Raw genomic sequence first — 26,163 nt, 5'->3', positions numbered from 1 at the left:
TCATCGCTTTGGCGCGACCACCCATCACCTCTGTCTTTTTTGTTCCTTCGGTTTGACAATTGCAGAAAGTGGATATGCAGGGGCATCCGCACCTACCAACCGCAGATAGGACAAGGGGGGCCCCCGGGGCTTCTTTCCGAACCCTTGCCATGGGCCAGGGAGAGTCATGGCTCCCATGTCTCTCGCCTTTTTTGCTTTTTTGCCTTCTTTCGCTTGCACTCTGAGAGCTTTTGGCATTTCTGGCTTTTGCTTTCTCGCAGCTCTGGTTCTTTGGTATCCCCTTGTGTGCATCAAAAAAGCACATTTACAGCCCGAGTAGAGGACTGACTGGTACAACAGAGTGTGCCTCTCAAGGGAGGCAACCCCGCCATACCTAACCCGCACCTCTTTGACCCATCTGCATCATCCCTTACTGTGTACATATTGTTGCATCGATGTGCTCGGACTGTATACAACATGTGAGAACTACCTATGTACCGGTATGTTGCAAGCAGCTCGCAGTCGCACAAACCTCTTCCCTGTCTCCCTTCTCGCATTTCCCACTAATGCAAGTCTCCGCCTGATGTTCCTCGTGCATTGAGAAGAAAGATGTGGGGTTTGGGTTTGTGAAAAAGGGCGAACGAACAAAGACGACAAAATAAGGGAGACGACGATAAGGTAAGAATAGCATCCCGGCCGCTGGCACAATGTGGAGAAGGGCGATGGACAAAGCAGAGCCCATCAGGCGGCCCTTGCACGCGGGAGAGACATGTTTGTCTCGGCCCCGTAATATCTAAATGCACGGTTGGGTATAGTTTGCATAACGATAGTTCATTCTCTCTAGGTTTTCCTTTGAATAGAGGGTTATATCTTAGAATCGAGGAGCATATCTCTACCGTATAAAAACAAGAACAAATAGATGAATGGAAATCAATGCGCGACATTCACATTCCGGATGATACGATCCCATTGAGGGAAATAAAAGGCCCGTTTGTTGGTGCTGAACCGTACCAATCCTTTGGAAACGAAATTACTACTGTAGAGCAAGGTTGATGACCTGCTTCTGGCCCCATCGAAGGAAGTTAATCGCTCTTTGGGATTGAGGAACTTGGAAGCTCTGAGGAACAATGCAACAGAAGAGAATTCCAAAATGAACCCCTGCACCAACAGACAAGATTTTTTTTAGGTCTCGCTCAATCCAGTCCCGTCGAGTCCTAGCCTCAAAATGAAATAAAAATATCAGCCCGATTATCTCCCGGGTAGTTTCGCAGTGCCATGTTGGCGCACGAGGGGTCTTTTTTTTTTGTTATTTCTGTCATCTATGGGAGGAAACCCTGACATGGACGTTTGAGAGCTTGATGGGGTGGTTTGAAATCGCTGTTCAGACAGATCAATTGGGCGGGAGAGACACATAAGAAACTCACCACCACATGGCTTTTTGATTGACACTGCCGAAGAGAAAAAAAAAAGGCGATGGCGAAACCCAACTCGACTAGGGATGATAGGCTTGGGGATCCTGGACAAGCGGCAAAGAAGAGGATGATACTATACTATAGTGACAAAATAATAATAAAAACTTAAAGGAAACAAGAGCAAAAGGGTTCGCTACCTGGAGGTGCCTGCAAAAAGCTTGGTTCTGTATTGGCAGTTGTACCGTACCGGGGTAACATTGACTTTTTTCTTACGAAGTAATAACAGGATACGAAAATAATAGACCGATTGCATTAATGCCCAACGTCGGCAGTTGCAGACGGATCAAAAAGAATTTGCAAAGTTGGTATCACAAGACAATATTTCGTACTCGAGGTTGTGCCTAATAATGGTGCTGCTAATCCCCCCTCTTCGTCTGCACAACGAAAGCCAGTGAATGTTCTTGTTTTACACATTTTTTGGGGAATTTTGGCTTCGAGAAAGCCGGTGGAACAGAACGTAGACGCCAGAACCACCCCGACAATCGATTGCCGGCTTCTCTTAGCGAGATGAGCGGCGCGAAGCCGTTAACCACGACATGATGATTGATGGATTGATAATCGGCAGCCCGCTTACAGTCTCACAGCGGTTTGCTGCTCTGCATCGGGGAGGTTACAGACAGGACTTGATCATGCATATGCATCAGCTTATCGTGTTTTTTTTTTCTTCTTTCATTTGCAACGTAGTAATAAAGTTCAGCTGCTTTCAATCTTGATCAATCGAACACCTGCCCAATGCAACCAAACACCTGCCCAATTGCTTGAACCAAAATCTCCGGGTGACCATTTCCTACTTGAGCGTGTCATCCCTAAGGGTTGTCCTGTAATTGGGCGACGTACCGCTTTCCGCAAGGCGGCCCAAAGTAGTTGATGGTGTGGTGGTTGTGCTGGTGGTGGTCAGCAAAAAAAAGAAGAAAAATAAGGGAATCACAATACCCAAGGTTTTGCATTAGATCACATCCGACCCGCCCCGATAGGATGAATAGAGTGCAACTATGCACGGCCGAAGGAGGGGGAGGTCGGCGGCTTGCTTGAGAATCGCCCAATCTGGGGTTGCGCTTGCCTGACGGGTTGTTTTTAAAAAATTTAATTTCTCCAATTTTTCTCTGTTCAATCACTGTTCCATTGTCGAACCGTATAACCACGTATCCATCACCGGACAGCCGGCATGAACCAGCCGTTGAGTAAGTTTGGTAGGCTGGGCGGAATCGAATTTTTTTTCTTTTTGTTTTTGTTTTTGCACACACACTTGGATACCTATCTTCGATCCCAACTTTTGTCGAACGTTGAATGATGGCGCGTCTACATACAACGTACATACTAGAACTAGGTAGTCAAGTACAAATAGTTTGGGTTAATAATCGGCGAGCCTGAGCCGTTCATCTGATTCTACCGAATCAAAAAAGGCTCGCTTACTGGGCCCGGCTGGACCGGTTTTTTTCTTATTTCTCCATTTGGAGCGGTTGACATTTCTCGGTTCCTTCGCGTCAACTGGGCCGTACTATGCTTTGATAGTAAACGTCAATAATCAAAAACAATAAAAACTAAAAATCCTGCAAAAATCCTTTCCGCGTGCCACGGTAGCACGGACGGGGTAAACAGCCAATTCCAGACTTTCTCAGCCAGACAGGATCTCTACCACATCGTCAGTGCACTCAATACAAAAAAATGTCTTAACCCATGTGTGCTATCGACAACGTTGCGACTCGCAAATGGCACATGTCAAGGTTTGTGAGCTGAGGTCCGTCGCAAAAGGTGGGGGAAGTGGCCTCGATGGAAGGGGTGGTTCTGGCCAGGGCCCTTTTTTCTTCTTCTTGCTACTCCACCACAAGGGACTGAACCCTACTGCATTAGGATTCTGTACTTGTGATACGCCCTACCTGGTATTGACAAGAAAAAAAAAAAACGGCCTATCCCTTCTTCATCCGTCCTGCCGCACAACTCTCCACAATTCCGCGCTCGGGCGCCCCAGGGCACAAGATGTGCATGCAGTACTTGGTATTGTTTTTTCTATGGAGCAACCGCAACAGCCCTGCGATGCAACACAATCAATGCAATGCTCATGCAGGTCCCGGTGTTGTGCACGTTGATCTTGTGTGGGTATAATTCAGGACACTATTACCTTGCCAGTCCTGACAACCAATGTGACCGCTCTTGTCAATGTTTTTGATATGTCGGTACACTGCGGAGAGGCTACTACTGTTCGGTTCTAGTTGAGGTCCGTTCACATCTATCACTTGTCTCTTTTTGAGTTGGAAGCGAGCTGAAGATACACTTTACCATATTTGAGGTTAAAGTTCAGGGCGAGCAACCGAGCAAGCGAAGGATGGGAAGGCCGCTCAGACATCGACGATCACCTTTTCAACTCGGATGCGATCAAATACGTGTAGCTAGAAAAACGAAAAGCCCTGTTTTTTTGTCCGACGTTGATTGAACACCCCATGCCGCCTGACTTTTGGTCACCTGAGGTACTGGCCCTTGCTGAAATCTGTCATGGAGGCCCGAGTTCTTGCCAAGGTAACTCGTTACTGTATGTACAGCACTCAATTCATGTCGATCGATTGTCATCCATGTAAGCATATCACTGTCACCTATCAAGTACGTCAGCCGTAAATCTTTCCATCTACCGCTAGCGAGGCTACAAGGTCAATTAAAAGCAGGCAGGGCAAGTAAGCTCTTTTTTTGCTGCCTGTCAGGAATACGTAGCGGGGTTCTAGTTCTGGGTGGAGACTTCGATGCACCAAAAAAAGAATAGAGGAGCTTTGGCGGGCTGCGGGCTATACGGCAACAAGACGAGAGATTAGGAGCGACATGTTTTACTGCCCAGTTCGAAGCCTTTTTGACAGCAAGACCACTACCGTACCATGGTGATGATCTTCAAGGCCGTGGGGAACGGTTTGCTTGTCAACGGTGGTCCCGAGTTTCACATGGTGGGATGACGAAGGTCAAGAAAAGATGGAATAAGTTCATCCCGCCAGCTTTTTGTCTTCCTTCATGACAATGTCTGCTGCTGATCTTTTTTTTTGTTGCTCAGAAGCCCTCTTTTTTGGCGAATGTCAATCATCTCTTTTTAATTTTCCTTCGTTTGTCTCTTGTTTTTTTTTCTCCGATGCTCCCACGCATAATCGTCCGAGGTTGAAATATACAAAGCTAAAATGCAGTCGCCCCAGATGACTGGGACGACAATCTTTGCCCACTTCAACGTCGCATCTGTTCCCCACCAATCAATCAATTCGCATCATCACAAGCTCCAACGTGGGGGCGTGACGATTACTATTTACAAAGGAGCGCGACTTGCGTTCGGCGATCATGATCCCACTTTGCCAAAGGCGGGCATATCTTTTTTCTTCTCTCTTGGGAACGTGACGAGATGACGAGGCTGTGATTTTTTTTTCTCGTCGCTTCGTTGGTTACTTTGCAGCTCGTGAATGCAACGAGACAAATACCAGGCTGTGATATGTCTGCCACGCTAAGCTTTTCTTTCTGTCTCTTTTTTTTTTTTTTTTTTGCTTGCCAAGTAGTAATAAACCGACCGCGAGGAGTAAAGTCCGAACCAATGCTGTCTCTCGTTTTTTTAGTCCACCCATGTTTTATGCCCCGTTTGTGCCGGATGCTCTCAATTTCGAAAAGGTTACTCCAAGAACGTCGTTTAGCACGGCCATCACAAACCCCCACAGGAGTCCGGCCGTTTGTTACCGATCCGCATTGTCGTGGGGTGTCATTTTCCCCCTTCGCTTCGAGACAGGAACTCACAAGAAAAGGGAGGAATCGAGCGAGGGGAGAGAGAGAGAGACGGGGATGTGCCGGCCAAGTGCATCCGCAATCCCGCAATCACGTATCACGTCCCGCAAAACAGCAATCATCCATGCAAGGTGCAAAGAAAAAAAAAAGATTGGCACATCTTTTTGGTTTCCGTATGCCACTAAGAGGATTTCACGTCCGAGGTAGGCGAGGATCCCGGGTGGGTGACGCGACAGAAAGCAATCACTTGCCAAGGGAATAAGCATTTGGAGAAGAAGAAAACAAGCGAAAAATAGGACAAGATGCTCCGAACTGCTAAGGTTTGTTTCAATGCAGCCTTGTTCCTCCCTTCCGCGACGGGTGGTATTCTGGTTGTTGTTTGGTTCAACCACCATAATAGCACGCGAGGACATGCGCTCTCGCTCCATCTCTCGATAACCTTGTTTTATTTTTGGGATCTGGAACTGGGGACTTTCACAGCAACTGGAGTGCACATGTAGTGCTTTGAAACTTGCGTACGAATCGATCAAGGGCCATGAGTAATCCACAGAGGGTATCTGCCCGCGTTGCTTTGCTTGCTTTGTTAGGCGTTGCATTGACAAGCTCCATGCCTATAACTAGAACTTGGGACGAACAAAACCTCCTTCCGCGGCACAGGTGTCAAAAACTATGCGCGCGGTGCAGCCGAGTAGAGAGTCTAAATAATTACTGTAATGTTTGATTTCTGGGCTCCCCCAGCTCATTCTCATACTATAGTACAGTGTAGTCCAGCACTGCAAACCACGGATGCCGAGTGGATAGAGTCCAGACCGTGAGCTGCGTTAAACATGAAGCAGGCCGAATTAAACGTACGTTATATGATGCGACCTTGCCCGCGGGGTGGGCGAACCTTCGCATCTGCATGGCATGCGATTTTTTATTTTTTTTATTGTATTTTTTTCGTTTGTTTTAACTTTCTTTTAATTTTGGTCTGCTTTGTTCATGCTGGATTCACGTGTTTTTACTTTCCCAACGTCCAAGACCCTCCTTCTCAGGCTATATTTGGGTGCTCTACTCGAGGCGTTCACGTGTGGCAGATAAGCCACCATCAATTGGAAGCGTGCGTGGCGGCAGAGGCTGACGACAAAGGGTCGGTTTAACAAGAGCTTCTCCGGAGCCATGCGTCCCTCCCAACGCCTCTTTTGTCTTTTTTTCTGTCAAGCCTTTTCTGTGGTATGTCTTTCTATCTTCCTTTTCTGCTGCCAAGGGTTGATGACAGGCTACAAAGAACCAGCTTTTTGATTAGCATCTTTCGGACATTTTTTTGCCACCCCGAGACAAAACAAGGGCGGCAGCAGAGAAAGCCTTTTTTATTTTTGTTTTCTAGGGGTCTCAGGGTCTCAAATCTCATACATTCATCCCCCACCTATTTTTGCCTTTTTGACAGGGCGAAGGACCCTGAACTGATTCATTTACACATACTCCGTATTCCGTAAAGGGCATGCTGTAAGTAGTAAGGAGCTGCTGTTACCATTTAGTTCTAGCTCCTTTGTCCGGTTAGTGCGCCGGCAGGGCGGGGAAGTCGGAAGGAAGCTGATCCTTGTTTCATACAGCCCATCTACCGCAAGTACGGTAAGTTACGCCATTCTCTCTTTTCCAACCACCCCTCTCCGCTCCGCGACTGTGGTGCATTGAATTCCGGACCCGAAACCCGGGCCCGATGGGCAAAAGGCCGATGTTTTGGTGAGACACGTAATTAACGCCTTTGCTCATGGCCACGCGAGATGGAAAACTTCCATGCATGGCCTAGTCGTGATATGACGGTATCAATCGTTACTCGTGGCGCTTTGCCTCGGGGCTTTATACTTCACCATGTGTGGTGGCACCCCGATGGAATGTCTTTTGTTTCTCGTGTAGGTAGATTGTTTGTTTTCATTTCTTCGTCCTAAATTGGACGGAGGAAAAGGGGGGCGTGTGGGAAGGGAAGCGACCAGCAAAAAAGAGCTGCCAACCCTCACTCGTACAAGTTAACAGGACCTAAAGTGAATCCGTCTCCATCTCCCGGAGAAAGCAGGAAAACGAGACTTGTTTCTCAACCGGCGTCACGGACTAGCGCCCAACGCCGTCTACCGAAGCGATGGGATGGGATGACCGGTACGATTGGGCTTGGCAAAAGTCCCCGGCCCTTTTTTTTTTTTTTTTTTTTTTTCTCTTGGGAGAAACGGCGCCCGTTGGGCTCACAAGATACAAAGAAAGGGACTCAGGTTTCGTCTCTAGCCGGCAAGCCGGTCCTATTCAGGAAAAAAAAATCGATCAGGCTTTTTTTGTAGGTTAGTCAAATGGGGGAGTTTTCCGTGGTTCCACATTTCTTTCTTTTTTGCTGTCTTCGATGTGCCGCGTCAGGTTCCAACAAAACAAATATTTGGCATTCGGTGCATTTGCGGGTTTGTTTGATTTTCAACTCCATGGCTTGCCTTGCCGTTGCTACGCTACTTCTGTGCAAGACTCGGGGAGAAAAAAAAAGTAGAGACATGGAGAGAAAATCACGCGTGTAAGCAAATGACGCAATTGAGTTCTCTTGTAACCACCGCTGTCAATTGCTTCACGTTTCCAATTAATGTGCAAACACACGTTTTCTTAGCCAGCAACACCCAGACAGCATTCGTTACATCATCGGCGATAGCTCTTTTACTTCGCTAAAGCTCCTGATTCGTCCAGCATCCCGCAGCGACTCTTTTATGACAAGTTGGTGTGGGTTTGCCAAAGTTGGCTGTTGGCCAAGAAAAACAAAAAAAGGCACCATGCCGTTGTAGGCACTTGCCCCTTGGGGATAGAGCCCAAAGGAACCAAGCCATTGGTTTTGAAGAAAAAGGCCTTGTTACTATTTCTTTGATGAGGCGCAGTACCGGGCCATGGTTGGCTTGTCTCATGTTTTGAGATCGACGCGGCGGCTCGGTCTTGCTAAGCCGACTTGGTAACTAAGGCACGCACTTTCCCAGCGCTAGTTATCATTTCCCGCGAGATTGATTGTGAGGTGGCTTTGTCTTTCATCGACGTGCCTTGGATCGCCTAGGCCCAAGGGTTCTTGTCTCGTTTAGGTGGCTTTTCTTGCCGTATCTCGTTCATTCTGTTCTGCAGCGGGATGATGCCGCCTTTCCCCTCCTCGCCCCCTTTTTTCTGTTCGTTATTCGATAGTGCCTCAAAGGGTCCTTTTCAAATCCCGACAAAGTGTTACCACAGCCTCGATGCGCTAAACTAGGCCGTTCCCAGGAACAAGAATACCGGTACATGAACATGCTTGACATTTCTATTTTTTTTTTTATTTCTTACCCCTTCAACAGCCATAGTCCGACTAGCCTGGAGACCCTAACAGGATCGCGGAGCTGGATTTTGGGCCTTGCGCGTCCAATCAAACTGGCAGATTGGCGTCAGACAGCTGACACTTCATGCAAAAATCTGGTCTTGTTTTGTTTCCTGGCGTTTCCAAAACTTGACGGCCACGAGCTCCCCTTCCTTCAAAACAGATGAGGAAACCGCCTCGTGGCAAGTTGCTCCTGTGGCTGTACTATTTTTTTTTGTCTTATTCTTTTTGTTCCTTATCTCAGCATTGGCGATACACGCCTTTGAGTTTAGCCTGCTCCTATCTGCTTGTTTACTTTGTTGAACGACCTTTTCGTTTTCGACATGTTTCGATCTCCTGGGACAGGAGAATCGAGAGATGGATCGAAACACTAGATGTCGCCACAAAGATCGACGCAGGAACAAGGGAAGAAAAGGTCGGGATAATTAGGTCCGTACCGATGTTTTGGAAGTTACCGGGAGGGCGCGATGGCCGCTTTTTGAGGCCTGATATGATATTGGACCAATGTTTTGACCCTGGTGTTGTTGAATGGATCACTCTGACGTGCCTTTGATCGGCTTGATCGGGATGTTTTGTTCGAATAGTAGGTATTATATCGTCTTCCATCACACTCACAACCACCCAGTTTGACGTCCATTCTTTTGGCCGCCCCGCTTGTTGTCGTCAACCCCCGGTAACAAAATCCCAGCGGGGTTGGATTGTCGGTATTCACCGGTGGCTGTCACCGGCCCCATTGCCGTTTACGGGATACCGTATCCGGGGTTTAGGTGCTTGTTCTTTGCATGTCATCTGATGTATTGTTCCGGTGAGCCTTGTCTAGCTTCTTCTTGCGACGACAATGCGCGCGTAGAATTTTCCTCTGAGCCTACGGTGGCCAATGTGGGTTTTGTTTGGGTATTTCTCCGATTGTTTTCATGCCTCTTTTTGGGTAAAGAGTCTGCACTTTCGCTACTCGACCGCCTTGATGGCTACCAGATGAATTATTGTAGTCGACAGCAAACAACTTGACGCCATTAGTTTTGATCCGTTTTTTCCCCCTTCTATTCCGAAACCAAACAACCTTCTGTTGAGCCACTCGTATCTCTTCCTTTGGATACATCTCTTATGCGAACCATTGCTGTTCCCAAGGTTCACGCAATCGCCTGGTGGATAACCCATATCTGAAAGAAATATATGTCTAAAAGTGCGCAAACCCTCGCTCCACTCAATAGGAATCATAAGTTCGTAGCCACTTGGAGGGGAACGTCCAATGCGTGATTGAAAAATTGAAGGGACGAATTACTACTGTACGGTAGAACCTCGCGCGGGTTGCAAAATCGACCTGCAAGATCTGTAACCTGTGCTGAGACAGCACAGGGGTCATCCCACGTGCGTCTGGTTATTACCCGGGTGCTCACCGAGCCGGGTGTCACAAACGGGGCGGGACTGGGACGACGTTGGGTGGGCGTCGATCTTAAGATATTTGGGACTTTGGGTAACCGTTTTTTTCATCACAGCTTTGGGTCTAGCTTGATGGCAAGTTCCGTTGGGCATCGCAGCAAGCTTGCAGGTAGCCCTCCGTTCCCGCTTTATCGTGTCGTGGATCACAAACAGTACTAACAAAGCGATGCGAAACCATGAAACCACATCATCTCGCCTTTTCCCCCAATCTTTCCTCGACAAGGAAGCCTTGACTCGACTATGGCTCCTCGGCTAACAACCATAACAAGCGACGCTCAACCCTATTTTCTTTTCTTTTTTTTTCCTCCTTTTAAGCGGGACAACGACAGATCACAGAAGCGAGAGTGATATCAACAACGAACCCCGGCCGTCGATCTTATTAATAGCAAGGACCACCCATTCCCTTGCCTCCATACCCGGTGACATGTTCCTCGGTGGGGCTCTTGAACATTGCGTCAGGACGGCCTCGGGCCCATCATTTCGGTGTGGAATTAACCCAATCGGTGACAACAATTCAGGCAGCATTCTGGGTGCAGGGGGGTCGGTCAGCAAGGGGGTTCGAGATCAAAGCAGAAGAGAAGAAAAAAAAACCACTTTACGCGGTTTGAGACACGTGCTGAATCCCACATACGGTCAGACAGTCTTCTTCTCGAAACTCGATGGTATCCACGCCGCTTAGAATAGTCTCCTCTTTTTTTCTTTTTTACTGTCTCCTCTCTCTCTCCAATGTCCCCCCTACCTTCTTATCTTGGCATTCTTTTCATCTCTTTTGAATTTCATAGAAAAAAAATACGGGCTCGCGTGCGACAGCATCCAAAAGGGATAGCCCCTGGTCCGAAATGCTGCCAATTCGGTAAAAGCGTTTGCAAATCAGCTCTTTTGTTACCACTTGATTTTGCAAGGTGTATACTTTTCGCGGAGGAAATGTACCGCAGCAGAGTGTTATGCGAATTGAGTTCAAAACATCACCACATACACAAGAGAGACGAGGCTGAACAATCATGTTGGAAGAGCCACCCCCTTGGAACGTCACACTAATATTTCCCATACGCCGTTATGGAATGAACAGCGTTCCTTGGAGAAGATAGATCACTTGGCCCTCCGCATCCAAGAAACAATTTGGCTTTCGATCAAACTGTCATCTGAAATGTTCGAGTCGGGTTTTGGTTCTTTTCTTTCTTTTCTTTTTCACACCAGGAGCACACACCACCAAGAGAACCATGAGACATTTAATTTAAATGACAAGTCAGATCAAGGCAGAAAAAAGTCAATAGAAAGTTCATCACACAGGCGCAAGCAAGGCAAGCAAGCAAGGTACTTACCTACTTTGTGAGAGAAAAAGTGATGATCTAGATCAACAATCGCAAACCTCGAACCTCCCCCGTCCCATGTTTCACCCAACGATCGTCCCTGCATCAATTAACCCAGCTTTGCCAGACCCGAGCCATTTTTTTTTCTTTTTCTTTCTTTCCTTCTCGCACGCCCTCTCTTCTTACTCAGGTACTTGCATATTCCTTTCTTTGCCTGCCCCCCTCGATGCGACGCAAATCGTTGTCTTTGCTGCTCTGCGGGTCGGGACTGGACTCATGAACCTTTTTTCTCAATGGTCCGGATGGTTACCGATTCGAGCTTGGGCCCTTATTTTCAATAGCTTTGCGGGTAGCCCTTTCTTTTTGTGTCCCCCACATCCGTGCACAACTGTTCAGGTCTAGTAGAGACGAGAAATGTGACAGACCGCAAAAGTTTGTCCACCAAAGAAAAGGGAGGAAAAAAAGACAAGAAGAGAATAGGATAGAAAAAGACGGAATAAACAAGAAACTGAGCAAAATCTCGGTTTCGGTCAATACGCATCTACCCAACACCTTGGGGCGATTACAAACAAAATGACAATAATCAATGATTCCCAGCCCCCAGAACTGCGACATGTTGCGCCTCGCCTTGTAATACACCCTAATCCTCTCTCCGTTCCCTGCCCTAGCCCGGGGTGACGCTTCGTCCCATGTCCGCCCTTCGACTACCGCGACGACGAGGAACCCATGCTTGACCGCTCTGCTCTCTTTCTCTCCCACTCTTGTCAAGACAGGGACCATCCCGAGGATTTCCTCGTCAAAGCGTCACCGTTTACCCGCCCCATTCCCTTTTTTTTTTTGCTTTGCTTTGCTCTCTTTTTTTTTCTCCCTTGGCCCTACGCACGGGCAGACAGAGACAGAGAGACACAGACACACACCCTCCCCCTCCCCGCTTTCGTTGCATGGCAAGTTATAAAAGTAAATACGCGATAGGCATCATATTAGCGGGGCAAAATGCTGCCGACGCCCCGGGAATCTAACGCTATACCTTTTTTTCCAGCTTGTCTCTCTCTCTCTCTCTCTTGTCTTCGGCTACAGCATTTCAGGCATCCCTTGATACCAAAAAAGCACAAAATTCGGCGGATCTCGGCGCGGCGGGGCGAACGAGGAAAAGGACAATCCCTGCCGGTCGGGGGGACGCGGGCGAGAGCGCACGTGTTAACAAGCTGTCTTTTCTAGTTCTAGTCGCTGTAGCGGTGACGGGGGTGGATAACCAAAGGGTCGTATTATTGAAATTTCGTGTAGGAATCATTCTTGAACGATGACCAAGCTCGCCCTTGGCCTTAGCAGTGCGTAAAGTAGTAGCCCCCCCTATCTCTGGTGCTCCCGCGGATTCCGAGAGGCTTGGGTTGACCAGACGGCAGACGGGTAGACCCAGCTCGCTTTGCTCCATGCGTTCGGCTTCTTCCACTTTTGTAGACATGTTGTAATCAGGGTATATCCGTATGAGGGATCGGTTGCTATGCTAGATAGAGGACGGAGACACACGCCATGGGCATGTTCGGCCATGATACCATGTAGCAACGCCCCCTATAGACCTAGAGAAAAAAAGAAAAAAGGCCCCCAACTTGATGGACGGACATATCAATTCGACAGGGGACACCCTCAAGCAACAGGAAACGATCGATGATCAGCATCACAAACATTTGACCAGTGTCGCAACCATCCGTACTATCCGGAAAGTCGGCACGGCGGCCACGGGGCCGAACCGTTGTCCTGCAGCCGCAGGTCTTGCAGCGGTGTGCCCCGAGCATATGCCACTAACTGCGCGCAGGTTCCATATAGTTGGTGTCATCTCTCCCCCCACAAACCCTCTCAACACGTCTCGCCGTTGAACGGGGTATCCTGACTTTGGGAGTGGATGCCTAGCTGTCCCACTGGAGCGATTCGGTGACTGTCCTTTCTTTTACAATGTAGATCCCTGGTAATCTGGCGGGGGGGGGGGGGGGGGGGGGGCTGGCTTTTTTCCTCATGGACTAGGGCGCAAAAAAGGGAAGCTCTGCGTCAGTAGGACGGCATTCCCTACCTGTCTGAGTAGGCATATCGTTGGATGGACGCTCTGATCCGGTCCCGGTAAGCTGCGCGTACATATGAAGTAGATCTGAGCACGCGTCAATAAACAAGACACATAATATAGTTGCATCGTGGCGCTGTAAATGCCTTGACACATGGGCCTCCGAGAGGGAGATTTGAAATGCTTTATTCTCTTTTGATACGAGGCGGAGTTGCCTCTTTGGTTCACTTCGTCACATCTGCTTATACTGGCATAATCAAGGGCATGCCTTCGGCCTTGTTATGACATATCGCCCTTGTCGGTGGGCGTTCGTGTCATGAGAAATCGAATGACGGAAGGTTGACGTCTTGTTGTCTCTGACTAATCTCCTGGTATTCAACATCTTACGACTGAGGATTCGTGTGTGATTGAACTCACAGAACCTAATTGAGTGATTTGATTGCCACGGACTGCCACTTGCCAAGTATAACGAGTCGACAACCTACCCGTGCAGATGTCAAGACAGTAGATCCTGTCCATACCCCCAATGACAGAATGGCGAGCAGTGGCGACTTATAGGCGGGAGTACTTGTGACCCAACTCGGCTGTGTTTCTCGCGCAAAGCTGTGGCAAGGCACGATGCTGCTTGAGAGATGTAGTATGTCGTAGGGAGATTCTGCCTTGTCATTCTGGGAATCGGATGGGACAGTGAGTTTCCAAGCTGGATGGTCACTTCCCATGGAGTGGTGTAGTATAAACCGGATAAAAATATATAAAAACTGATCTAGCTCCTTCGCCTGGTTCAGAGTGCGGCTTTCCCCCTTGACTCAAACGGAAGTAGCAACACCAAACACCCCGCACCTATAAAGAGGGCACCGCTGGTATAGACCGGAGCTGCTGTTCGTAGATCTGCAAAAATGGCGACAATAGGCTGTAAAATGGCGAGATGTTAGCATAGGGAATCAATGAGGATAGAAGGAACTTTGTCCCCAATAAAAAGGGGCAAATGCAGTCATCAGGAGACCCAGTCAACATACCGCCATGATTCCAAAGATCCGATTGCAAGTGGCTGCAAGAGCATTGCCCGTTCCTCTCTGAGGTGTCGGGAACAGCTCCGGTGTGTAACCGTACAAGACGGCAAACATGACGTTGCTGGCAAAGTTGAAGCCGCAGTTCCAGCCCAGCAGCCCGTTGCTGGAATCGGCCGTCGTCGTGCCGTACAGGAACACCCCCGTGAGCGCCGTGCTGACGGCCAGAGTCCCCTTGCGCCCGACGTACGGCGTCTCGATCAGCAAGCCACCCAGCAGGGCGCCAGGAACTCCCAGTACAGCTATGATGAGACTGTTGCGATATGTGATGAATGTGCTGCTGTCGCCGTAGACTGCCCCTCGCTGGCTTAGTATAAAGGGGAGAAAGGCGTTGTATAGTGGGTATGCGAGGCCAATGAGTGCCCATATGGCCATGATCATGCCAGTGCTGATGCCCAGACGGCGCGAGGAGAACAGAGTCTTGACGTGGCTGCCGTCAATGTTCTCCAGGAGGTGGCGTTTCATGGCCGCCGTGGCTCCGGTTTGGGCGACGTAGCCCTCGGGCTCGCAAGCGCGTAGGTCTTCGATGGTGAGCCGTGTGGTCTTGCCGTTGCGCCGGGCGACTTCTTGTACAATACGAATGGCGTCTTCGTCGCGGCCCTTGCCCATGAGATACTTTGGGGACTCGTGGATAGTGAAGCAGGCGAAACGGATGACAAACATGACCAGTGTCATTCCGCCCATTGCTATGACGAAATAACGCCATCCCATGTTGGACTCTCTGGTGCACGTTTGGCCTTGCTGGCATGTCATGTTGCCGAGGAGTGGCCATGCGACCAAAGTAGCCACAACTTGGGCCAGAGCCCAGTCGATTGAAAGTATCGTCAAAAGGTATTGGTGCGACGCGGGCAGAAATTCGAGGAATATTGCGGAATCGACAGGCAGGTTTCCTCCCACGCCAAAAGACCAAAGGGCAGCAAACGTGCCTATCGCTGCAAAGCTCGGTGCGCTGGAGGCCACCATTCCCCAGACCGCTGTTAGGCCCAGTGTGAGGTTGAACGCCCACTTCCTTCCAAAGACATCACAGCCAAATCCCCACTGTAAAAATCAAATTGTTAGCTTTTTAGCACGTGCGAGCTGCTTTGATCAAAAAGGCATATGTATAGATGAGTCAGACTAACAAATACAGCGCCCGCCAGGAGTCCAATATTCTGAGCCAAGGAAAGAAGCGGCGGTTTCGGAGGACCAAACTCATTGGCGATGGGCGTAAAGATGAGCGAGGTCACAATGGGCCAGAGGTTGTCACTGGCCCAGCCAAAACCAACGACGACGAAAAGCTGCCATTGATACCAACCCATGCCAATATCCTGAATCTGTAGGTCGGTGAGACCAAGTACAGTTGCGTCAGCTTTTTATGTGACAAACCGCAAGGCGATGGCGAAGGATGCCTGAGTTCAAGAAGCGTTTACCGCTCTGTTTAGGACTCGAGCCTTGGCCTCGTACACAGGATCGAGTGCTCCCTTGGGGATGATGGCCACATCATCCTTTCCTAGTGCTATTTGTTCTCGCTGAGACGCAATTCCTGCCGTCCCGGACACACCAGTCGGCGCTGCATCTTGCTTCTCCGGGTCCGACGCGGAAGCCATCAAGGTAAAGGTAGTAGATGAGTGTTACGATGAATTGGCCCGTATAGATAATGTAGGCTGGCCGAGAAAATACTGCAAAACGATGTACAGCAAAGCTTTGATGCGTGAAGGGTTTTTATAAAGTCAAATCGATTTGGGGCAGGGATGGCCTGTACTCATGTGAAAAATTCCCGGTGTCGCAATAAAAAGGGTCCAATTGCGCAATCCGGGTCAACCAATACTTTCGAGTATTTGGTAGTGGTTGCTTCAGATCTTGAGCATGGGGGGGGGAGATGAAGATGCAGGTAGAGGTAGGTAGGCACCTGGCTTGCATCAAGCTCCGGCCCAACGACGCTTGAAAAGGACCGACATGTTGCCACGCCCACTAGAGACTTCGTGCTGCATTGCCGGCAGTTCACAAAGAGTCGAGTTCCGGCGAACAAAAGTCTAGCATGCAAAGTTCGGACGGGAATGAGACAATCACGGGTAGAGAGCAGGCTGACAGACCTACAGTGCTTGCCTCTGTTGCAGGTACTCTAAGTACCTTGGTGTGGTGTGTAAGCTGTAGGACAGTCCGAGCATAAGTTATGTTGTATGACGGCATAGGCGATTGTTGACCGAGGTGGGGTCAGTCCAGGTCTCTCACCGAGCTCACTGCATTAATTAATGTCCAGTACCCCACCATGGGTAAGGTAGCCCCAATAGACAGAGAATTAAAGTCCAGGAACGGAGGTGAATTCGAGCTACAGGATCGAGCAATAACAAAGGCCTCTGTCAATTCCAAAAAAGGAGCGTTGCCTAGGTGAATTTTCCTTGTATTATCCCGACATCTTGATTAGTCGCCCGCCTATCTACACCAGCATTTTTTTTTATTCCGGTCCTCCACTGTGGATTATGGCCGATAACATTGCGGGGAAAATACTACATGGCAACCACGCCGGGAAACCATTCTCCCCCGACACCGGATCGGAGGTCATCTGCGAAATAAAAATGATGTGCCGATCCATTTGACGGCAACATGCACGAGCTGCGTCTGGGACTCGGATGCATCCTGCCAGCACTCGTTGAGGATTGGAACCAGCGCAAGTTCAGATAGTCATTTCAAGTGTTCTGTTCTGCACCATGGTCCGCTTGTCTAGAGCCCTGGTCAGGTCGGCCATCGTTGCCGCATACGTGCTCCCCAGCGTTTGCGCAGCCCGGCGGAACCTCATCATCGACACCGATATCTACAGTGACTGCGAGTAAGTTTCCCAGAAACAACCTATTTCTCACATGAGCTTCATCTAACCTCTTCCCTGAAAGTGATGCCGGGGCCCTCCTCCTAGCGGCAGCCTCGCCAGATGTCAACATCCTCGGCGTCAACATCAACACCCGCTCGTCCTACTCCTCGCTCGCAGCCTCGGCAATCCTCGCCCACTACGGCCACCCTGCGGTCCCCATCGGCGCCCGCAGGCCCCTGACCAACGAATCCTTCTTCGACACCTTCTTCTACTCGCTCGGCGAGTTCACCAGCAAGGTCGCCTACCACTACCCGGGCGGCACCCTCGCCTGGGGCCGCGCCGAAGACGCCCTGGACCCCGTCAAGCTGTACCGCCAGCTCCTCGCCTCCGCCGACGACGGCAGCGTCACCATCGCCTCGATCGGCTTCCTGGCGAACCTGTCGGCCCTGCTCAACGCCACCTCGCCCGACGAGCACTCGCCCCTGTCCGGGGAGGAGCTCCTCCGCGCCAAGGTTTCGGAGCTGGTCATCATGGGCGGCAGCTACCCGTCGGGCCGCGAGTTCAACTTTTTCGGCGACGACCCGGCTCACACGGCGCACGTCATCGGCAGCCTGTCGGCGCCGGGCAGCCCAAAGGTCGTCTACTGCGGCTTCGAGGTCGGCGAGCACGTCATGTCGGGCATGTCGCTGATGGAGCAGGGCCCGGCGTCGGACCCCGTGCGCGCCGCCTACTCGTACTACACGCACCGCCTCACCGCGCGCGAGTCGTGGGACCCGCTGACCATGATGTACGCCCTGGACGGGCTGGGCGACCTGTTTGAGTTTGCCAACGTCGGCGGCGGCTACAACCGCGTCAACGTCACGGACGGCTCGAACGAGTGGGTCGACGACGCGTCGGTGACGAACCAGCGCTGGCTCAGGCTCAAGGTCAGCAACGAGACGGCCGCGGCGGAGCTGGACCGTCTGTATCTGGAGGCTGCTCTGCGGTTCGCTGGCAACGATAGCTCGGTGACGCCTGTTACTCGCCGGAGCAGGTTGGATTTGTAGGGGCTTATAAATCCAAGGATTTTGTTGGGACCATGGCGAAATCATTTGTCATGGGCGTGATAAACTCTACATAATGACGACACTCTTGATCGCTTTGGATGTAACTCGTGGCTATATCTAGCTAGGCATAATCTATGGAAAATCGAATGTAGAGAGCTAATCTTCCAGGAGAGTATTTGCAACCCGAACACACGTAGCTATAAATTACCGACTGCAATACAGTATCCCAGGACCCGCGACAAGGCACCTAAATCTTCGCCATATAGATAGAGCACATATTTAGTGTAGTGTGTTGACAAGCGCGCTCGTCTCAAAAGACCGAGAGATCGAGAGATTTAAAATGACGTGAAAGACAATGCATCAGAACAAGAAACAATTCTTCTCTGTTCAAACACTCCAACGTCTCCCTGACAGTCCCAGAACAAGAACCCCTTATATAAATCCTAAATCAGCTACCATCTGCAGCGCCAGCCCTGTTCCTATTATAAGTCTGGTTCATCAATGCATTCGTCCCATCGAGCCCCAGCCTTCCAGCCTCGGAGCCGCGAAAGGTCTTGAGAAAGACCCTGAGGGCCATGAGCTGCGTCATCTCGACGCCCTCGTGCCACCCGGTCGGCTGCTCCTCCGTCAGCACGGACAGGTCAACGGGCAGATTCGGATCTCTAGTCGTGCTGCCGCTGCCACCTTCACCGCCCAAACTCCCACCCTGCTGCTGCTGCTGCTCGTCCAGGCCCAGCGACCGCATCCCCACAATCGGCACGTGGAGATCGGCGGGCCTCGCTGCCCCGACAGACGCCAGCTCCAGCTCGTAGCGCCGCAGCTTGGCGTCGTACTCGATCGGGTGCCGGAAGACGAGGCCGGCGGGCGCGTCGGGCGGGGCCTGGCCCGGCGGCACGGCGAGCATGCCTGCAATGTCGAACCGGCGCTTCAGCTTGTCGAGCTCGTGCGCTGGCGGGGCCGTCGAGGCGGCCAGGGCGGCTTCAAAGTCGGCCATGGAGCGCTGGGCGAGCAAGGTGGCGAGGACGCGGGGGCTGAGGGGCGAGGCGCCGTCGCAGTCGAGCTGGCTGGGCTGCTCGGGCGCGTCGACGGCGGCGACGTGGTCCGAATCCAGGAGCGCGGTGACCATGGGCGTGTTGGCGGCGACGATGGCGGCGTTGAGAGGGGTGCCGAGTTTGGGGTGCGCCGCGTGCTCTCCCAGGCTTTCCTTGTCTGGAAACATTTCGATGATCTTCTGGACTATGCAGTCCGAGATCTGCGAGTGGCTGTTCCATTCCTCTGCCGGCTGCAGGCATAGCATGTGGACGGCGGTGAGGTTGCACGTCCGGTTGACCAGCGGGCTGATGCTGACTTTGCCAGCGCTGTGGATGCGCGCCAGGTACGAGATGGAATCTAGCGTTGCAAAGCTGTGTTGTTTGAGGAGCGCCCCCAGCAGAGAGACTTGGTCCGTGTCGGTTGTGCTTGGTGGTGTGTAGTAAGAGTTGAGCTCTGATCCTGCGCCGTGTGCAATCAGCAGGTCTGCGAGGTCAAAGTACCGCCTATAGATGGCAAGGCTTAAGGCTCCAGGAAGGCTGCTTTGGGGATGAGGCTCAACGGAAACGCCGCTGGCTATGAGATGCTCGGCGATGGCGGTGTCGCGTGGTGCTGTTCTTGGCCTGGAAGCAAACAGCTGCAGTAGAGTCTTGTTTTCGTTCTCCGGGAAGCTCAGTGGGGAAAGGTTCGTGGTGAGAATATCATACGCGGTGCCGTTATTCGACAGGATGGCAGCCTCTATCGGCCGCGAACCCGGCGTCCCTTCTACCGGATGGCCGATGTTGAGGAGTGCTTCGACAATGTCTGAGTTTCCAAGCTTGATTTCACGGCAGAGGCTCGCACCTCCGCTGGAGTCTGCAACAAGAGCCTTCCCTGCGGCTCCTTCCTGATGGCGCCTTCGATCTCGCAGCATCTGTAGCGTCCGTCGAAGCCAAACCTTGTAGTTTGACCCGCAGCGCACGAGTCTGCTCTGCAGCGTCAGGGGGTCATAGCCCGTGACGGCACCGCTGTGCGCCGCCTCGAGCATTTCGTTCTCGTCCCAGACAATGGGCTTGTCAACATCGTCGTCCAAGTCGCGCTCGTCGACCGCCTTGAGAAGAAGCTCCAGCATGTCAGGCAGTGTCAATACGGCAGCCAGCTCCAGTGGAGACCTGGCCGCCGTCTTGCTGCTCCTGCCGAGAGGGTCGGCGCCATGTGCCAAGAGCCTCCGAACAGCCGCATGGCTTTGATGCAGGACCGCACGTCCAAGAGGCGTGAGCGGGATGCCGAGGCTATTCTCCCAGTCCGCGATGATGCCCCTGACCTCGGGTCTGCCCCCGCCCGTGACCTTCTCAATGTCCGCCCCGGCCGCTTGCAGCCTGTCGATCAAGCGGTGCATGTATTCCTCCTCGTCTCTGGTTTCACCAAAGCTCGACAGCCAGTGCAGCGGGGTTTCCTCCACCAAGCCCTCGCTGCCGGGCTTGTGGCCATCTGGCAGGGCGCCACGGTCGAGGAGAAGCTCGACGCACTGTGGGTTTCCGGCCTTGACGGCACAGAGGAGCGGCGTCTCGCTGTGGGACTGGTTACGCAGATCAATGCTGCAGTCGTACTTGTGGAGCATGTGGCGGAGGGCAGCCTCGGATCCATACGCTGCCGCGAGGTGAAGAAGACCGTGGCCTTTGTGGTTGACGTAGATCTTGTCAAAGCGCTTCTCCTGGTCGTCCCCGGCCTCTTGGCCGTTCTCGCCTGCTGACTGTCTGACGCAAGAGTCGTACTGGCTGCCTAGGTCCATCCTGATCTCGTTGTCGAGCGCCGCCATGTCTCCGTCAACGGACCAAGCTCGTGACAGCTTTCGTCGGATGAAAAATGGCATGCCAGTCGCACCGGTTCTCGTCTTGAAGTTCCACTCGGCCTCTTCCAAAGATCCCAACCAGTCTTCTCGAGCGGCTTCTTGCGGGTATTGCATAGCAAGGGCGCGCAGGTCGACAGAGCACAGCCGGTGACCTCGGATGACGCTCCACCAGAGGTTTTCCTTTTGCTGTGCGGGGCTGAGGGGGATGTCGACGCCGAGCGCCGAGTATACGCGCGTGAGCCATGCTCTCGCCAGGTAGTCCACGCCGGCAATCTCTTCGGGAGGGTCGGCTGCCTTGGACAGCCACCTGCAGGCCTCTTGTGCGTTTATTTGGGTACCGAATCCGACAATGTAACACTGGTACAGGAAGAATGCGGCCGTCCAGGGCTGTAGGCTTGTTACTGTTGCTTGGGCTCCCCCCTCGGCGGCGGCCTTGAACTCGTCCAGCATGGCCACTTGTTGATCCCAGTCGAGCAGACCGCGTAGAGTCAGCGGATCAAAGTGGAAGCCACCTCTTTCAGGATGAGGTAGGTCGGGCCGGTAACCGGGCAAGTTGTTCTGCGCGTCGTACTCGTCCCCCAATCTTCCAAGCCCATAACCCACCGTATCCACCGTCAATCCATGGCTGCCCGGGGTCCTGTAACGCTCACTCTCTGTCGTCCTCCTGTTGGCCTCGTCCTTGACCAGGGTATAAGAATAGCCCAAATTCGCCGTCATACCCCTCATGCGCGCCTGCGCCCGATCCAAGGCCCGCTGCCCCGGGTCCCCGCGGAGGGTGAACATGAGGGCGGCCATGACCAACTGCAAGCTCGCCGCCGGTATTGTCTTTCTGATAAAATGTTCCGAAATCGTAGACATGGCCCACTCCAGCACCTGATCCGACCGCTTGTACTCGTTCATCCTCTCCAGCTCTGCCTCCTCGGGTCGGCCCTTGGGCAGCTGCAGGCCGCTCAGAAGGAACATGTCGGCGCAGTCGAGCATGCAGCGCCAGATGAGCATGCCGTACGAGTATGCGTCCGTCTTCTTGGCCCCGTCGGTGGACAGCTGCCTGCCGACCTCGGGCGCCTCGTAGGGAAACGTGCTGACGCGCAGCCGGTGGCCCTGCATCTCGCGCCCGTCGTCGTCCACCATGTCCATCACGGTGCCACCGAAATCGGCAAGCTTGGCCGTGTAAGGCTGGCCGGGAGGGTTTTGATTGCGGTTCGCGAATATGAGCACGTTTTCGTGCTTCAGGTCACCGTGGACGATACCGCACGCGTGAAGGATCGACAGCCCTCTGCCGACATCGTAGCATAGCTTCTGTTTGATGGAGAAGGGGAGGGGATGCTGGGAATGTGATCTCTGCAGACTGAGCAGGGTCCCGGACTCGGCATATTCAACCACCAGCGTCGGGAAGGGAGAGCCTGTCTCGCTGCCGTCCCAGCGAATGTCGAGAAGGTGAACAATGTTTGGGTGGTAGCGGAGGGGCTCGTGCAGCAGGGCGCGTATCTCGAACAAAATATCGCGCCATCTTCCACTGCTTTCGGCGTCGGCAGTCGGTTCTTTGGCCGTCTTTACCGCGACGTACTTGGGGCCTTGGCTGCCGTCTGTCTCGGTGTTGCTTTGCAATTCGGCCCGGTCGACGAGGAACGAAGCGCCCTCTCCAATCCTCTTACGATTAACAATTTGCTTCCCACCAGCTGCAAAGAATGCAGACTGGTCGCCCTTTCGTAGCTGCCCCTCGAGGTAGGCAGTGTGGCAGATGAAGGTCGCGAAGCTGGCGTCCTTGGCAGACTTTGACGAAGTCGTGGCTTCGTCGTTGGCTGATGTGATGGCTCCTGCGGCCCCGGCTCCGACGCTCACACCAAGCTGAGAGGTCAACGGACTGAAGGCGCTGGGATATACGTAGGTGGTCATTGTGATGAGTACCCGCTGGGGGTATCACATGACCTGGGTGGGTAGTGTTGTCTTGAATACCGAAAAAGAAAGTGGGATTGTAGGTGTGTTGGGGTGGATTTGGGTTGTGGAATAATTGACTTGGCGCTAAGAGCAGAATAAATTTCAGGAGCGGGCCTTCCCGATGGATATAAACTTCACTCTGGCAGCTCACAAAATGCATGAACAAGGTTTACTGAAGCAACTGCATTTTTTGTCTACCTACTATATAGGTACCTAGGTACCCCATTATCTATTTTAACCACAATGCATCTTCATTTGAGAGGGGTTTCTCGTTCGTCGCTCAATCACCATCGCCAATCACCTCAGCTGGCTAAACCCTTTTCTACAGCGCAACGCGAATCCCAAGACGACACTGCCTCCACATTCAGCTTCAGCCGCACGCAATATGCATCGGGAACACGTCGCCCGCAGTCTTACAGTTGGTCAGTGGCGAGTCGCATGTAACATAATTCACTTGTGATACTATTCCCAACTCCACAAGGGTGCTTGCTTCCCGCATACCCCACCTCCAAGCTTTTGCTTATTATTGCTTGATAAAACAACAGGCCCCTCATCGCCTAGGGCGAGGTAAGGAAAGACACGGGATCAAAGGAGGCAGCCAATTAGCAAAAGTATGGTGCATTTGTAGTGAAAGTCGTCCGTCCTGGAATCCCGCCGTCAAGTATCCTGCTGTCACGGTTGGGCATCAACCTTTAAGTTCTCATCTCGTTGCAAAAGCCTTTCTTCTCTCCTCTAATACACAACTTTGCTAGCGGCTGGCATAGATTTGTTTGATTATTGTAGTCGCCGTCTCTGCATTTTCTGCTACTATAAAGGCAAAAAATATCGACCAGTCGCTATGCTCAGGCACAATTAAACTCCCCTAGATTCGTCAACCATCAAGCCAACACCATTTTTAAACAATATACATCGCATCACTTGTCAAAGCCATGGACCCTGGAACCTACATCGCCGTGGCCGAGATCGCCTTTCGCACCGCCTCCTTTGCAGTCCGAACTTTCCGCAACGGGCTCAACTTCAGCAAGGATGCAGAACAGCTGGTCCTCCGCTTCGAGCTGGAACGCTTCCGACTACAGCTATGGGGAGAGAATTCTGGTCTAGTACCTGTGCCAGGGTCCGGCGATAGACCAAAACTACCACCTCGTCTGGAGCCCCTGTGCGAGGTGTTAAAAAACCAGCTCGAGGAGATCGCCGGTCTCTTCTGCCAGCACGGAACGCTGAGTGAAAGATATGGGCTGGCGAGGACTGAGGAGGCCCCGACAAAGTCTGAAAGGGTTGCTGATTTGGTGCAGCGGATGCAAAAATCATTCTCACCTCGGAGGGCCGGCTTGATCAAGGATGAAGATGAGGAAATCGAGGTAGAAGAGATAGAGACAAGTCTACAAAGACTGGATACTGGTAACTCAAGTAGACCATCTTCTGGCTCGATCAGGATGACGACGTCAGCATGGAAAAAGATCCGCTGGTCAATCCTAGACCTCAAAAGGTTCGAGGCACTAGTCTCGAACCTCTCTTCGAGAGTATCGACCTTGAACCAGCTGCTCACCGAGGCCTCGCAGCAGCGAAAGGCCCAGGAGAACGACTCGCGCATCAATATCGTCCTCGTCGGGAGCGCAGTAGACCAAGAATCGCTCAACCTGCTACGCGCCGCCGTCAGCGGCTACCCAGACACTTCGCAGGCCCGCCTCGGCGTCGAGCGCAAGGCCATCTCGGCCGACATTCCCTGGCTGCCGCCCATGCCTGCACTCCCACCTGCACCATCCCAGCGGAGAGGTCTCAGGCTTGCCGACTTCAACCTCCCACGGGAATACGAGCCCGGCACGGCACCTGCGCGGTTCTTGGCTGCCAAGAAATCACCCCAACCTGACGAAGACGGCCTCTTCCTCTTCGAGAAGAAAGTGTATGATCGAGGCATCAAGCCAGACGATAAGCGCAAGCTCACAGAACGGATCCAGCGTCTGGTGTTGCTGCTGAGCAAACCCAAGAGCCCGACGTTCTTGACCCTGGAGGCCGAGGGCTGCATCCAGGACCCAGAGCACTACTGCTGGTGGCTCGTCTTCCGCTACCCCTCGCCGTTGTTGCCCTCACCCACAAACCAGCCCGGCCACCGCACGCAAGGCCCCGTATCCCTAGCGGCGCTCCTCGACCCGCGCACAAGGTTCCGCCCGCCACTGGAGCAGCGTTACATGCTCGCCTCGCGCATCACTGGCACCTTTTCCGAGCTCTTCTCCTCGAGCTGGCTGCACAAGGGGATACGCAGCGACAACATGGCGTTCCCCACACTGGCGTCATCCTCGTCGTCCTCTCTGACCATCGACGCTGCTCAGCTCTCCAGCATCGGCGGCACCAACGCCGTGCTGTCCTCCCTCGTCGTGTGCGGCTTCGACTACTCCCGGCAGGAAAGCGAGGCCGCGACCATCGACCAGGCCCGGTCGTCGGGCGACGTGGCGACGGCCATGTACCGGCACCCGCGCTACCAGGGCGCCGCCGCGCAGGGCTACCGGCTCGAGTACGACCTGTACTCTCTGGGCTTGGTGCTGCTCGAGATTGCGCTGTGGAGGCCGCTGGCGAGCTTTCTGGAGGGCAAGCCGGCGTGTGCGCCGGCGCAGAATGCGGGCAAGAGTATCTTCGCCGCGGCTGCTGCGGCGGGCGGTGGTCCGAGGGAGGAGGTGCGGCTGTCGAGGGACATGAAGCTGTTTCATAGGCCACATGCGCTGCTGCTCAAGAAGATGGTGCTGCGGCATGTTGATTCGGAGCTGGCTTTTCGTGTCGGGTCGCCGTATCACCGTGCTGTTGTGTATTGTCTCAAGGCGGCGGATGTGTATGATGATGAGAATGGCGATGTGGAAAGGTTCAGTGATGAGGAGGATCTGGCGTCGCATCCTGCTCTGGAGTTTTATAACCAGGTAGTCGTTCCTTTGGCGCGGTTGTCTGCTGCCACGGCAGAAAGTGGGTGATTCGGGAGTGTGGTTTGCTAGCGTTTACCAAGGATAGGATCGCTCAACCAAGGCAGGTTTTCTTTTGGATTCTTGGATTCTCACATGTAAAGCATAATTCAGTGGCCAAATAAAGCGGTTGATGTATGGAATCAAGTCATTCTTATCTACAAGTCAGAGACTGGTGTGAGTGACATGC

General features: G+C 52.4%; 5 protein-coding genes across 5 annotated transcripts; 2 read left to right on the top strand and 3 right to left on the bottom strand.

Moving 5' to 3' along the window:
• Positions 1-12,205: 12,205 nt before the first annotated feature.
• MGG_17506 (uncharacterized protein) lies at positions 12,206-13,011 on the bottom strand. The gene has a single exon (XM_003718867.1). The coding sequence runs from the start codon at positions 12,739-12,741 to the stop codon at positions 12,361-12,363; it is 381 nt and encodes a 126-aa protein (XP_003718915.1). The 5' UTR covers positions 12,742-13,011; the 3' UTR covers positions 12,206-12,360.
• Positions 13,012-13,457: 446 nt separating this feature from the next.
• MGG_00201 (membrane transporter) lies at positions 13,458-16,496 on the bottom strand. The gene is made up of 3 exons (XM_003718866.1): positions 15,521-16,496; positions 14,349-15,437; positions 13,458-14,242 (listed from the first exon to the last, which is right to left on the bottom strand). Exons 1-3 carry the CDS (start codon positions 15,695-15,697, stop codon positions 14,114-14,116), a joined length of 1,395 nt encoding a protein of 464 aa, XP_003718914.1. The 5' UTR covers positions 15,698-16,496; the 3' UTR covers positions 13,458-14,113.
• A 199-nt stretch (positions 16,497-16,695) lies between these two features.
• On the top strand, positions 16,696-18,459 carry MGG_00202 (uncharacterized protein). The gene is made up of 2 exons (XM_003718865.1): positions 16,696-17,205; positions 17,267-18,459. Exons 1-2 carry the CDS (start codon positions 17,087-17,089, stop codon positions 18,228-18,230), a joined length of 1,083 nt encoding a protein of 360 aa, XP_003718913.1. The 5' UTR covers positions 16,696-17,086; the 3' UTR covers positions 18,231-18,459.
• On the bottom strand, positions 18,257-23,206 carry MGG_11636 (serine/threonine protein kinase). Its single transcript, XM_003718864.1, has one exon. The coding sequence runs from the start codon at positions 22,984-22,986 to the stop codon at positions 18,679-18,681; it is 4,308 nt and encodes a 1,435-aa protein (XP_003718912.1). The 5' UTR covers positions 22,987-23,206; the 3' UTR covers positions 18,257-18,678.
• A 410-nt stretch (positions 23,207-23,616) lies between these two features.
• MGG_00203 (uncharacterized protein) lies at positions 23,617-26,137 on the top strand. Its single transcript, XM_003718863.1, has one exon. The coding sequence runs from the start codon at positions 23,958-23,960 to the stop codon at positions 25,983-25,985; it is 2,028 nt and encodes a 675-aa protein (XP_003718911.1). The 5' UTR covers positions 23,617-23,957; the 3' UTR covers positions 25,986-26,137.
• The last annotated feature ends 26 nt before the right edge of the window (positions 26,138-26,163 follow it).

Source organism: Pyricularia oryzae, chromosome 5, assembly GCF_000002495.2.
Source record: "Pyricularia oryzae 70-15 chromosome 5, whole genome shotgun sequence".
Classification (NCBI taxonomy): domain Eukaryota; kingdom Fungi; phylum Ascomycota; class Sordariomycetes; order Magnaporthales; family Pyriculariaceae; genus Pyricularia; species Pyricularia oryzae.
Note: the sequence above shows the minus strand (reverse complement) of the source record. Positions and strands in the feature narration are given on the sequence as shown.

Excerpts from the sequence above, each read along its gene's own strand:
- MGG_17506 (XM_003718867.1), bottom strand. The coding sequence starts at position 12,741 with ATGTCTACAAAAGTGGAAGAAGCCGAACGCATGGAGCAAAGCGAGCTG.
- MGG_00201 (XM_003718866.1), bottom strand. The coding sequence starts at position 15,697 with ATGGGTTGGTATCAATGGCAGCTTTTCGTCGTCGTTGGTTTTGGCTGG. Across the intron at positions 15,438-15,520 it reads TCCTGGCGGGCGCTGTATTT|TGGGGATTTGGCTGTGATGT; the intron begins GTTAGTCTGACT and ends TGATTTTTACAG. Across the intron at positions 14,243-14,348 it reads GGATCTTTGGAATCATGGCG|CCTATTGTCGCCATTTTTGC; the intron begins GTATGTTGACTG and ends GCCATTTTACAG.
- MGG_00202 (XM_003718865.1), top strand. The coding sequence starts at position 17,087 with ATGGTCCGCTTGTCTAGAGCCCTGGTCAGGTCGGCCATCGTTGCCGCA. Across the intron at positions 17,206-17,266 it reads GATATCTACAGTGACTGCGA|TGATGCCGGGGCCCTCCTCC; the intron begins GTAAGTTTCCCA and ends CTTCCCTGAAAG.
- MGG_11636 (XM_003718864.1), bottom strand. The coding sequence starts at position 22,986 with ATGACCACCTACGTATATCCCAGCGCCTTCAGTCCGTTGACCTCTCAG.
- MGG_00203 (XM_003718863.1), top strand. The coding sequence starts at position 23,958 with ATGGACCCTGGAACCTACATCGCCGTGGCCGAGATCGCCTTTCGCACC.